General features: G+C 36.6%; 1 protein-coding gene across 7 annotated transcripts; it reads left to right on the forward strand.

Annotated features, from left to right (window-relative positions):
- The first annotated feature begins 40 nt into the window (after positions 1 to 40).
- lat (linker for activation of T cells) lies at positions 41 to 12934 on the forward strand. Of its 7 annotated transcripts, XM_081382813.1 has the most exons (14): positions 202 to 543; positions 1504 to 1563; positions 3721 to 3825; positions 7937 to 7976; positions 8139 to 8167; positions 8266 to 8320; positions 8532 to 8590; positions 9226 to 9258; positions 9464 to 9506; positions 9628 to 9677; positions 9782 to 9835; positions 12067 to 12123; positions 12406 to 12490; positions 12575 to 12934. In XM_081382813.1, exons 3-13 carry the CDS (start codon positions 3723 to 3725, stop codon positions 12483 to 12485), a joined length of 603 nt encoding a protein of 200 aa, XP_081238939.1. In that variant the 5' UTR covers positions 202 to 543; positions 1504 to 1563; positions 3721 to 3722; the 3' UTR covers positions 12486 to 12490; positions 12575 to 12934. The 7 variants fall into 7 exon arrangements, with proteins under 7 accessions (XP_081238935.1, XP_081238937.1, XP_081238933.1 ...); XM_081382809.1 differs by lacking the exon at positions 1504 to 1563 and having other exon boundaries at positions 41 to 543; XM_081382811.1 differs by lacking the exon at positions 1504 to 1563 and having other exon boundaries at positions 139 to 543; positions 2502 to 3825.
- The last annotated feature ends 110 nt before the right edge of the window (positions 12935 to 13044 follow it).

The raw sequence follows: 13044 nt of genomic DNA on the forward strand, positions 1-13044 counted from the left end.
GAAAACCGAGCAAGAAAGCGAACCTTCAGATATGAGAGACGAGATAAGGAAGGGAGGTGAAATGAGCGAGAGAGCAGCCAGTTACAGAGATGAAAAGGGGGGGGAAAAGATGCTGACTGGTGCAAGTGATGGAACGGCGCTTTCAATGAGCCTATGAGGATGCAGAGAGCAAGTGCAGCGAGGAGAGAAACCTAAAAGTTAAGTTCTTTGCAGCAAAGGCCCTGTAGATCAGGACACACTTCAACGCCTCGTATTAATGAATAAAACCCAAGGAACCTCGCAGCAGATATGAGCGTATTAATAGACTGACTACTGGGATCGTTCAAGGTTTGGGTTGGGAGGTCGTTTAGAAAACGGATGAACAAGTAGTGATTTGTGTGGGAGGAAGAATAAAAAATGGTGGCACCTTCATAGTGAGCTGTGAGTTAGGTGTGATTTTTACCATCTACAGCGTGCGTGTGAACTGGTCTCCAGTTTGGTTGCAGGTTTCTGCTGAGCAGAACGTGTGGTGTCTTGATTTGACTTGACTGCTGCTTCTGATCGGTAAGCTTTTTACTTTTTTTTGTTCACCATGTAAAACTGCGGCATAATTATATGTGGAATACTCTTGAAGTTTTCTGTGATACGATACAGAGAGCTTGAGTTTGAGTGAAGTAATGCTCATTTACATCTAATTTCTGCAAACCGAAACTCCACGAACTCTAGAGATCCTATATGATCTGCCGATCTTAATCAGTGGAGATGAGGAAGTTTGCAGTCCAAGCTTTACTGTCAACACCTTTGGTTTTCTTCTGTGCAAGTAACATGCTATTGAGCACCGACGTGAAGAGCTTATAACACTATATTATACATATTATACATTATAACAGACTAGCAGGACAAAAATGAATTTGAAAGGTGACTTTCCTTAATTTTGGGTGTGGAGTTCATATTAAGAAAATGTTTCAAAATAGATATATTTTTAGACGTTTTATTTCCTAGCTCAGTCACTCTAAACTGACTGATACAGTATTGCTGGCTTGTTATATGGCTGTAGTTTGATAAGGATCCCCAAGGGTCAAAGATGTCTTCAACCGCAAATGAAACCTTGTTATTACACTCAATTTCCTTTGTCAAGCCAATTACATTCATGTTCTTAGTTTTTTTTTCTCTCTCACACCTTTTCTTAATGGATGTTGTAAAGCATGTGTTAGAGTTATACGAATACTTTTAATAATTTTATGCATATAAATGAGTAGTCCTGTTGTGTTGAATCAGGTCATGATTTGATTTGTCAAAATTACCATAATGCAGTATTGGGTGCCAAAGAACATGCCAAATTTTAATAAAAAAAAGAAAGAAATGAAGAAAAATTATTCTAAAATAAGAAAGTGTAGGCCATCTGGCCTGCTTTTGGGGGTTCTGGGTAGTAGTTCTCAATAACTTGACAGATCTAAGATTAAGAGAGGCCCAAACCTCTCATAATATGTCGTTTTTTTCTTCTCATCTAACTGCAAAATACAGGAAATCCGTTTCCTGGCACTGAATGCAACCACAGACAGCCACACACTAGCATATATAAAGGTGTGTAAAAGCTTGCAAGAAAGGTGATGCCGAGTGAAATTTCGCAGATTGAGAATTTGACTGATTAAAACCAGCTAAACGTGTCATCTGAAAAAAGCTGACTTCTCAGAGATTTTTAGAAATGTTACAGAGAAGAAGAGCCTGTTTCCACTAAAATGCACACTGATTCGTGTTGAGGTAATCAGGAGTTTGTTTTCTATCTGAGAATAATACGTAATGGTGTTAAATTAGCTGACACACACACGGCGTTCAAAGAATGAATTTGAATTTGAAGAATGATGAATCAATAGAAAGAACTATTTTCAAGATTGATAATAATAATGAATGTTTTTTTGAGCAGCAAATCATCATATTAGAATGATTTCTGAAGGATCATGTGACACTGATGTCTGGAGTAATGATGCTGAAAATTCAGCTTTGCTGTCACAGGAAAAAATTATATTTAAAAATAAATTTAAATAGAAAAGTTATTTTAAATTGTCATAATATTTAACAATATTACAGTTTTTTTGTATTTTTAATCAAATAAATGCAGCCTTGGTGAGCATAAGAGAATTATTTAAAAAACATTACAAATCTTACCGATCCCAAACTTTTGAACGGCAGTGTGTGTATATACACAGTGGTATTTATACTCATGAAAACAAAAGTCCAAATATCTCATAAAATACCTTTACAGGAGTTTGCTCAATTTCTGTGCTTTTATGTCCCAGATTTCTATTCAAAACTTTTTAATCATATTTCATCATTTATACTTATGCATATCAAGTTTCTTTTTTGTGTGTAGATTCCAGTTTTTATTTTATTTTTACCCTCGGCTAAACCAAGACTTTCAGTCTTAAAACGTGAAAAAATACATAAAAATGTGAGAATTACATATTTGAAACTATAATAATCTAAACAAAGATTTCAAAAATTTGTGTTTGTTTATCATGAAGGCAACGGTATCAGTGAAGAGCGAAATCAGACGTGATGTGTGAATAAAGAGAAATCAAGATAAGGATCACTTATCCATTTTTTAATAATGTGTCAAAGTGTGAAAATAATTATCTTTGTGAACTTATGATGCACAAAATGCTATAGCTATAAAAGAATCCTTAGCGGGGAGTTTGGCGGGGAGTTCATTTTATTGCAAAAATATTTCAAATGTAATTTCCACAAAACGCTATCAAGCACAATGCATTATTTGAGATGCAATAGACATGACACAGGTGAGAATTCTTTATATGATCATTGTTTATGCTATTTGACAACAGTCAAATTAGACTAATTTTTGTTTTTCTAAAAGATCGCAGGGCTAAAACAGAACCTGAATTGTACATATCTTGAAAGGGATTTTGTCTAAAACTGTCCTTTATTTGAAGAAACAATCTTATTTTTATGATGATTTTTCGAAAATGTTTGGGTTTTTACTGGAAAAGAAGATGATACTGATTAAGAATAGGATTTTTCCAGTGTACAAGCAAACGATTAGTCAAATCAACAGCACCGTTAGTAGTTCTGAAAGACAAAGATACACATTTTTTTTTTTTTAAGATTTACGCGATTTAATTAATAGTAAAAATCCATCAAATTGAATTGAATAATCCTTACGTATTTTAATTGATTAAGGATTGTTCAATTACTCAAAATACGCAAGGATTATTCAATTCATGACAGATTTTTACTATTAATTAAATTTGCTTAAATCTTAAAAAAAGGCTTAATTTTTTGAGTACACAAAGTATCCAGAGAGATGCAAGCTAGTTAAGTGATCTAAATGTGCATGGCGGAAATTAAAGCATGTAGTTCTTCAAATTTAAGAAGAATGTATTAAGTGATAAAGAATAAATTCAGAGTAATGTTTTAAAGAGCTCATGGAAGATCTGGATTTTCAGCTGTTTCTTAAAATAAAATAAAAAAACCTAAACAAATTATCTCTGATGATCTCACTGTTGTTTCATTTATATAGTTAAAACAGGTCAGTTTCATATAAACCAAATGAAATGAGTTCACCTAACTTTTCACATGCTGTCTGCTGCTTCATTTATGCAAAATGAGCAAACCTTTCTCCGGGTTAGTCATACTAACCTGAAACCACAGGTTCAGAAGAAGGCTGTTGCTCTCCGTTGTGGCCTAATACTGCCATAAATTGATATTCTCACATTGTCTTCTCAGTTATGGACTTCACTTTACTGCTGTCTGTGGTAGGCGGAGCTGTCTTCCTGTCAATCATACTTGCAACCAGTCTTTGTACATACTGCTGGCGGTATAAACAACCAAGTAAGACCTCCTAACTCTCTTTATCTATAATAAAAAAAATAATTAGTGTTAAAAAGGATGTTTTGTGATATATTTCAATAAAAAATGTTTTACAACTTGACTTCGCACAACTCTGAAATGACTCTATGAGGAAGAGTTATAAGATAGATTTGTTAGTCAGACTCTGCGTTCTGCGCATGCTAGTATTTTATACCATGGTCTGTCTGAACACTCGATTCTGATTGGCTGAAAGGTGTGCAATAAAACTGGCCCACTGAATTGCCTTGAAAAGTGTAGCATTATTCAATGTGTTGATGTAATTTCCACTGAAACAGGAAGACAGGGCTGGACATATCAAACAGTTCCTCCCCTTTTTTTAAAGTAGCCTAGCCATTAGCCACTTTTGTTTATCACAGCTCAGCCAGATCCGGGGCGGTTTCACAAAGCTATTTTAGACCGGTCTATAGTGTTAGACAAGTCTAAAATTTGCTCATAGACTAGTCTAATGCAAGTTAGACTGTTTCACAAAAATAAAGACTGACTTAATTTAGACCAAAAAAATTAGACACCTTACCCCCAGGCTAACTTAGGTTTAAGACTCTATGTTACCTTGGCAACCAGCAGTAACAATCAGTTACATTACAAACTGCCAAAAGAAAAGGGAAAATGGCTCATAATTTAAACATTTCTTCTTGTTACTACATTCCCAAGTAAAATGTCCTTGTAACTGTTAGGGCCGTTACATAGTCAACGCGAGCAACGATCGACGCGCTCCCTTTCATACACAAGCGTCACTGGCGATGCGTGAAATGCAATACACCGTGACTGCTCAAACAGGGGGTAGTAGAGTCATAGTGGAGTCATAGCTCTGAATGCCTGTCTATTTCGCTTCAAACGCTCGCTTTAGACGCGCGTCCTATTCGCCTTAGATGCACGAATGGATTTAAAATGTTCAAGCGTCGAACTAGACGCGAATTTGATGCTCTATTCGCGTTTGGTGTGAACGCTGCATAATAACAGGCTGCGATGTCAAGATTGCAATGCTGGAATGTGTGTGTGTGTGTGTGTGTGTGTGTGTGTCAGAGAGAGAGAGAGGCACAGGCGCGATCGAACAGTAGCACCTCAATGCAGTACACGAGATCCGGGGGGCGGAGCTGGATCCAGATATAAGGGGTGGAGATTGGTAGGTTTAGGTATATGTAAGGTGGGAGGAGTCGGATCTGGATCCGACTCCTCCCCGTGGATTTCATGTTCCGCAGTGAGGACCATCTCCGATCGAACAGTGGAAACATAAAAACATACTCCGTCATTTATACTCCTCCAACAAACACATATTTTCCGCTCGGGTAAACTGCACCGAGCGGTTGAATGCGCTTACTCGATCCGCCATGTTTTTTGTTTTGAAAAGTGTCTTATTTTACCCAGAATGCATTGCAGTGTAGTCCTACTTAAGATAGTCAGAGTCTGAAGTGCTTTGTGCAACGGTCTGATTTAGATGTCTATCTGAAGTCTGACTATCTACTATATCTAAGCCAGGGGTCGGCAACCCGCGGCTCTAGAGCCGCATGCGGCTCTTAAGCGCCGCCCTAGTGGCTCCCTGGAGCTTTTTTAAAAAATATGAAAATGGAAAAAATATTTCTTGTTTTAATATAATTTCGGTAGGAGGAAAAACATGACAAACATTCTTAACCCTTTCGCACGTACGATCACATCGTTCGGTGTGATTAGAACGGTCAGTGCATGACGTGATCAACTGCTAAATTCAAATGTGCTCTCACGCGTTGGCTAGCGCTGAGCCAGAGACAGGCGCGCTCAGAGCTGTCATATATCACAACTTTTCAGTGTTTTCAACCACATAATGTTTACTTTAGGTTTCAGACATATAAATACAAAAAAAAAAAAATACATTTAGAGTTTGTAAAATACACACTGATGTTAAAGGAAGAGGCAATAATAATCCTTTTCCATTATAATTAGACACGTTTTATTCATATCAGATACACATTGTGTAAGTAACTTTAAAGTTTACTCTATTCTTCTCCCAGTTCACCAGCCACTTACTTTTATGTATTTCGGGAGAAGTGGATGAATTCACATGTTGTAAATCCAACAGATCCGATTCTCTGAACTGCGTCTGCGGCACAAACTAAGATGGCGGCGCCCATCGCACATACAGCTCAACTAACGCGATCGTTATAAAGGTGTTTAAACAACAAAACACTTCCAATTGCATATATTTGACAATCGGACTATCAGATATTTCATGCCATATCTATCAAATTTGTGAATATTTTGAATAAAAAAGGAAAAATGACAAAAGCAGATCATCATTCATTCAGCTCTGTTGCTGCTGCGGTGTGTCACGTGACACGCAATGACGCGTCACCATGGAAACCATAAAGTGACACATTCTAAATAACGGTCGCCTTGAAAAACTCACGGGTCAGTCAGAACATTTTAAACTTACGTGTGAAAGGGTTAAAGTTTTTCAACGTTGTAAACATAATACACGAATAAATAAATCGAAACATAATACATTAAAATTATAATGGAAGTTAAACTTAAAGCACGATCGTACAGCAGAGTAGTCACGTGGTGCGTCATTCTCTCCAGGATGCGCTGCAGGGAAAATAAACATAATCATGAACGCTCACTATGTATTTGTAGCCTACTTATCATTTTGATACTAGGGGGCTAATAACGCTAATATAGACACTTGCAGCATGTGTTGCCTTCATAAGGCTTATAAGGCTTTTAATTTTTTGCGGCTCCAGACAGATTTTTTTTTTTTTTTTTTGGTCCAATATGGCTCTTTCAACATTTTGGGTTGCCGACCCCTGATCTAAGCCATAGTCAAAGTCTATCTTTGTGAAACCGGCCCCCGTTGAGCTCCCTCCTAATCTCTAACCGTTTCTCCTCCTAATCTCCTCCATCGCTTTAAAATACAGCATTCTGTGCAGAATTCAAATGGGTCTGATATGTTATGTGGTCTGCGCCGACTCGTGCATATGATCTGCTACTGTGTCTCAGGTCACAGACTGTTTGTGCACTGCGGCAGTTCGCGTGACTAGCTTGAAACCAGACTTTATTCGCCCCAATGAAAAGCATTTACACTGTCTGAATTGTTCTTTATTTGATTGGACAGAAAATGTGATGAGAGGCTGAAGTGCAGAGTGATCAGAATCATTGATCCTTATTGGTGGAAGTGAGAGACTAAGTTTTGAATGCTTATATCTTCTAAATGAGAATTTTGTCATTGTTTTGGAGCACACTAGCTTATAGATAACAGTAAGGCTAACATATTAATACTAAAAGCAAAACATTTTTTTTTTGTGGTGATTTCATGGGGACTTTAATGCACAGGTAGTTCCAAGTCAGTTTAATCACCTTGCTATATTAATGCGCTGTTTTCATTGAAGCGCACGCACACAGAGAGCGGAGATCATGCTGCACACACACAGAAACATTCAGGAGCACAGAAATGTATCAACACTGTCCCTCAAATTTTATTAATAAAACGGAATAAAAATAAAATCTAAAACAAAACTGAATCGCTACATTATATTTCTCAGCAATGAGGGGGTTACATCGCTATTCTTAATTAGTTAAACTCACAGCTTCGTTGTTTAATAGAGAGAGAGAGAGAGACGCTGAACAGACACAGGAACGCATCTTTCATCTCTCTCTCTTTCGATAATTAATTCAAATAAATGCTATAATTTGCTCATTCAAATAAATGTAATCTTACACACTACTTTATCTCTGTGTCTGATTCAAAGCGGGCAGAATGCTAGATCTAACTGAGGAAAATAACTGTCAATTTTACCCTCCCGGTCAAATATTGTGCTGCAAACATCATTGACAGCTTGGCACATGACCATGGTATAAACGGGATAATCCACAGATAGTTGTGCATAAAACTATTATAATGCACTTCGCGGAGGCAACCATCCTCCGGTTCACATCGGGCGGTTCCTTCCCTCCACGTCGTGCATTAAAATCGTTATCTAATTCTGTTAGCCCGACTGACCAATTAAACTTTTAAGCTGAATGTAAAATAATTAAAAACCATTGTAAAATTATCATGACATTATTTAGTTTGTTTATTTGGTATATTTTATTTACTTTACAGCATCCATCCCTCAGAGGTCCAGTGACTCTAGTCCAGCACCGTAAGAAATAAAATCTTGCATAGCTGTCTTACACATTTTGCCATATAAAGGATCTTGTCTGCTACACTATTATATCAGTCATAATTATCATATATATCTACGGTATGTTTTTCTTTGAATGTGTATATGCATGTTGGCTCAACATTGTCTCTCTTCATACAGATTTACGATTCGTCATCCCCAGTCGACATGTAAATAATTTGTCCTTTCTTCTAATACACAACAAAACCCATAAATTATTGTATAATCTGCATACAAATGCATGCTTTTATCCTCCCTTATTATTCAGATGCACCCCATCCAGACCCTCACAGGATTAGCAGTGTACCTTACCCACTAGCCAAGTGAGTTTATACACACACACACACACACACACACACACACACACACACACACACACACACACACACACACACACACACACACACACACACACACACACACACACACACACACACACACACACACACACACACACACACACACACACACACAGAGAGATATACACACAGACTGTGTTGTGCTACAGTGTGTTAATAATCACTCTTCCCTCAGTTCACTTAGTTCACCATCTATTACTGTCACAAAGCTGCCCTCCTGTCCTCCCTCAGAAAGTGAGTAACATGCAGTCATGGCCTTTGAGACAATATAATAATCTAACAGCTCAAGTGCAATGTAAAAAAAACTAAAAAAAAAAAACTTTTCTTTTCTCTTTACAATGTTTGTCACTGTGCTTTATTACTGCAAAACAAACCTGACACAAAAGATGTTTTGCTTGTTTAGATACAAGTTAGCTTATATATTTTGAGTTTCTTTAGTTATTGCTAATTGTTTCATATTTTCCTTTCTTTTTTGGGGAACACTTTACATTTGTTAACATTAGTGTATACATTCATTAACATGAACTATGAGAAATATATTTTTTATAGCATTTATTAATATAATTCTTCATTGCTTGTTCACAGTGCATTAACTGTTAACAGATACAACTGTGTTATTTTAATAATGTATTAGTAAATGTAGAAATGAACAGCAACTACTAAAAATAAATGCTGTAGAAGTATTGTTTCTTGCTAGTTAATTTGATCTAATGTTAACTAATGAAACCCTTTTTTATTTTTCCTTTCCTCTTTTTTATACATATAATGTGACCCGTGAAGCAATTTGAACTACACTTTATGCCTAAAAGGTGCTGTGCAAGTAAATGATGAGTAGTATTATTATTATTTTCATTTTTTTGTCTCTGTAGCTGGAAGTCAAGCCAGTTATGTGAATCAAAACGGTGAGGAGGAAAGCAACATTCATGTCGGATACCATGGTCAGAAATCGAATGACACATTTTTGAGTAGTTATGGAGTGTATTGTAATTGTGCCTTACACATATGTAACTGAGTTATGGGTGACATGGAAAATCTTTGTGAGTGAACAAATGTGTGTGCATGAGAGACTGACTGGATAATAATCCAGAATATGTGATTCTTCTCTAGACAGTGAAGATGAAGCGTACAGTCAGCGTCCAGGTGACTACATGTAAGAAGAGCACTCATTCCTGATCCCAAATCTTCACAAGTTGTTCCAAACTATTAGTTAGGCTAAAGCTGAATAATTATCCGTATGAAACTGAAGGAATTTTTTTTTTTTGTCCCTCCAGAATTGTGATTCCAGATTCCCCAGGCACACAGCCTTCATCCCACAGTTCAGGTAAAATATCTGAGATTAGACAAGGATAGCAATTTATTTACGTTTGTTTAATTATAAATAAATTGTCAAATAAAATGTTCTGATGATCTTATCTAATTTTGTAGAAAAAACGTATATAAATGAAGAGATAGGTGGCTCTGAGGATGACTCAAACTCAGGTAGGCCTACTACATGCTGAAAATAAATGCACAGCTCAGTACATAACTTGTGTTATTCAAGATTCAACTCATTTTTTAAAAAGTCAGTTTAATGTAATTTAAAGGTGACATATTATGAAAATCTTAAGCTATAATTGAGTCCCCGGTGCATCTCCCCAACCCACAAAACGTGAAAAGTGACAACTTAGTAACTTTGTTTTGGTAAGCCTTTCTCTGCAAGTGTCAAAAAATAAGCCGATCAGATTTCGCTCCCCTTCTGACATAGGAAGGGGATCCTTCTATAATATTACCGCCCGTTAATCACCATTTTAGTTTTCTCGCCATTCAATTCTCTCTAATTTAATTTTTACTAGTAAAAAAAACAAATTAAAGATATGTATAATTGCAGAGCTCTGTAATTAAATTAAAGAGCTCTGCAATTGCATTCTTACTAGTAATAATTGAATTGTAGAGCTCTCTAATTGTAATTGCTACTAGTAAGACCTGAATTGTAGAGCTCTCTAATTGAATTCTTACTAGTAAAAATGCAATTACGACGAGTAACGCTGGGTACAATTTAAGCTAAAACGGCTTGCCATAAGCGACAGTGTTACCAGTTCTAATGCAATGGCAAAAGTTCGAGCAAAGCATGCAAACTGTTCTGTCGTTGGCTGCACAGTTGAGTACATAACGCTATTTAGAGTCCCAGCCTCAGGTGAGACAAGAGAGCAGTGGATTGATTTTATTTTCAACGGAAATCCCCCAGAAACAGATGAATATATAGGGGCTTTCGCACCGGATAGTTCTAGGAACTTAGTTCAGGGTGGTTCCCATAGGAACGTTTTCCTGGTTGCAGTCGCACCACCAGTAGGAACTCTGAAGTGGCGTGAGTCACGCTTGTTGTTGGAACTTTTATTTTGTCGGCACCGAGGAACGCCTCAGCACACAACGCTCCCATTCTCCGTCTTCATTAGTGTACCATTGTTTAAAAATCATGTCTAATACTTTATTAGATATAACTGTTATTCAAAGTAGACAGTGTATGAAAAAGAATTAGTGTTTGCCGTGTGGTTGATGCTCAATGTCGCTAGCTGAGCAGAAATACATAATCATGTTTGGCTTGGTCCCCTCAAAGTCAAGTTGGATTTTCTCCTCAGCGTAATGTTTAAGAGGTCCATCTATCATTGTTTTCCATGTTCGTAGAGTTAGTTTCTGGAGTAAATATATAGGCTATAATCTGTATAAATGAGTTCCTAGAACTAAAATCGTTCCTAGTTCCTGCGGTGCGAACGCGCCAAAACCCGGGAACTTCCGCCATTAGTTCTAGGAACTATGAAAAGGTTCCTCAGGTGCGAAAGCCTCTAATGTAACACCACAACAACAACTACTTAAATATGTCCACTAACCATTCAGAAACGTCCGGGTCCAGAGTCTCCCTGTAAGGATACACTTTCTAGTGGCTATTTTATTGTGTCCGAAACCTCGTGCACATGATCTGCCGTCTTCTGAACTGTGGCGGGGAGCAGCAGCTCATTTGCATTTAAGGGACACACAAAAACGAAGCGTTTGGGCTCACACCCAAAAAGGGGTAAATTTGACAAGCTATAATAAATGATCTGGGGGGTATTTTGAGCTGAAATTTCAGACACATTCTGGGGACAACATAGATTTATATTACATCTTAATGTAATAAATTGTGACCCTGGACCAGTCTTATGGTGTTTTTTTTTTATTATTGAGATTTATACATCATCTGAAAGCTGAATACATAATCTTTCCATTGATGAATGGTTTGTTAGGATAGGACAATATCTGGCCGAGATACAACTATTTGAAAATCTGGAATCTGAGGGTACAGAAAAGCAAAATATTTAGAAAATTGCCTTTAAAGTTGTCCATTTCTATTGGCTATAGTGCTGCATCCACTCACAAAAAAAAATATTTTTTTTATACATTTAAGGTGGGAAATTTACAAAATATCTTCATGGATCATGATCTTTACTTAATATCCTAATGATTTTTGGCATAAAAGAAAAATCAATAATTTTTACCCATACAATGTTTTGTTGGCTATTGCCACAAATATACCCGTGCGACTTAAGACTGGTTTTGTGATCCATGGTCACATATGTATAATATGCATAATATGTCACCTTTAAGTTGAAATGACTTAAACATCCAGGTTGATTGTACTTCGAAATTTTAAGGCAGCAACTTTTTTAGAGTGTGTGAATGTTGTGGTGTTTTTACAGATTGTCACGATTATGAAAATTTCCGAAACTCTTCAGACCTCCCAAACCCAACCTTTAGTAAGTGATTGTTCAAAAAAATAACTTCCACTTAGCACTTATTTTTACATGGATAATCAGTGGACAAACAAAATGTTGATGATTAAGTGACATCAATTCATTAGCTTTAGCACTATACTTGAAGTTCACATGAATTGTATTTTACAGTTACATGAACAGCAAAATGTACTGATTTATTTGTCAAATTTTTTAATATATATATATGTGTGCTCAACAAACCTAATAATTAATATTTTTAATTTCCATGAAATTAAATATTTTCATGTTCCTGCCCTCCAACAGGTCTGTCCCGTGGAAGTGCGAGCAGTGATGATGAGCGGGGCAGCTCTGATTATGTCAACACAGAGCCTAACTTATTATGATCAAGGTACTACAGCTCTCAGATTTACTGTACTTGACTGTCTGACATTTTTGGATTTTTCAATGAACCAAAAAAATATATTTTCTCCAGGATTTGCCTTTTATCAAGTGAAGTTGGTTAGAGGCTTGAAAATCATCCTGAGTCTCCAGATATACCCATGCTTTGAATTTTGAAGTGCAGCAGCACCACCAAAAAAGGCATTGAACCACTGCCACCTCACGGAAAACTCCACTTCCTCCCTCAATCCTTATGACAGATCTGCTGACGATACCTGAGAATTTTTTTTTTTTAAACATTTGCTGTTTACTACGTAACGCATCCAGGCTTTCGCTTCCAAAAATATGAGTGCAGAGAAATGACTCTTTGTAATATACAGCTTTGATACAGTCAAATGTTTATAAAATTGTTATTGGCTTGTAAATGTGGAAATAAAGTTAATTACTAATTTACATTGTGTCTGTTGCAATAATATGGATAGAAATTTGAAGTATGTAAGAAAAACTTGAAAGGCATTTTCTAGTCACTGAATGCAGCAGTAAAAAACAACAACTCATGGTTAA

This window comes from Scardinius erythrophthalmus (assembly GCF_964197995.2).
Source record: "Scardinius erythrophthalmus genome assembly, chromosome: 1".
Classification (NCBI taxonomy): domain Eukaryota; kingdom Metazoa; phylum Chordata; class Actinopteri; order Cypriniformes; family Leuciscidae; genus Scardinius; species Scardinius erythrophthalmus.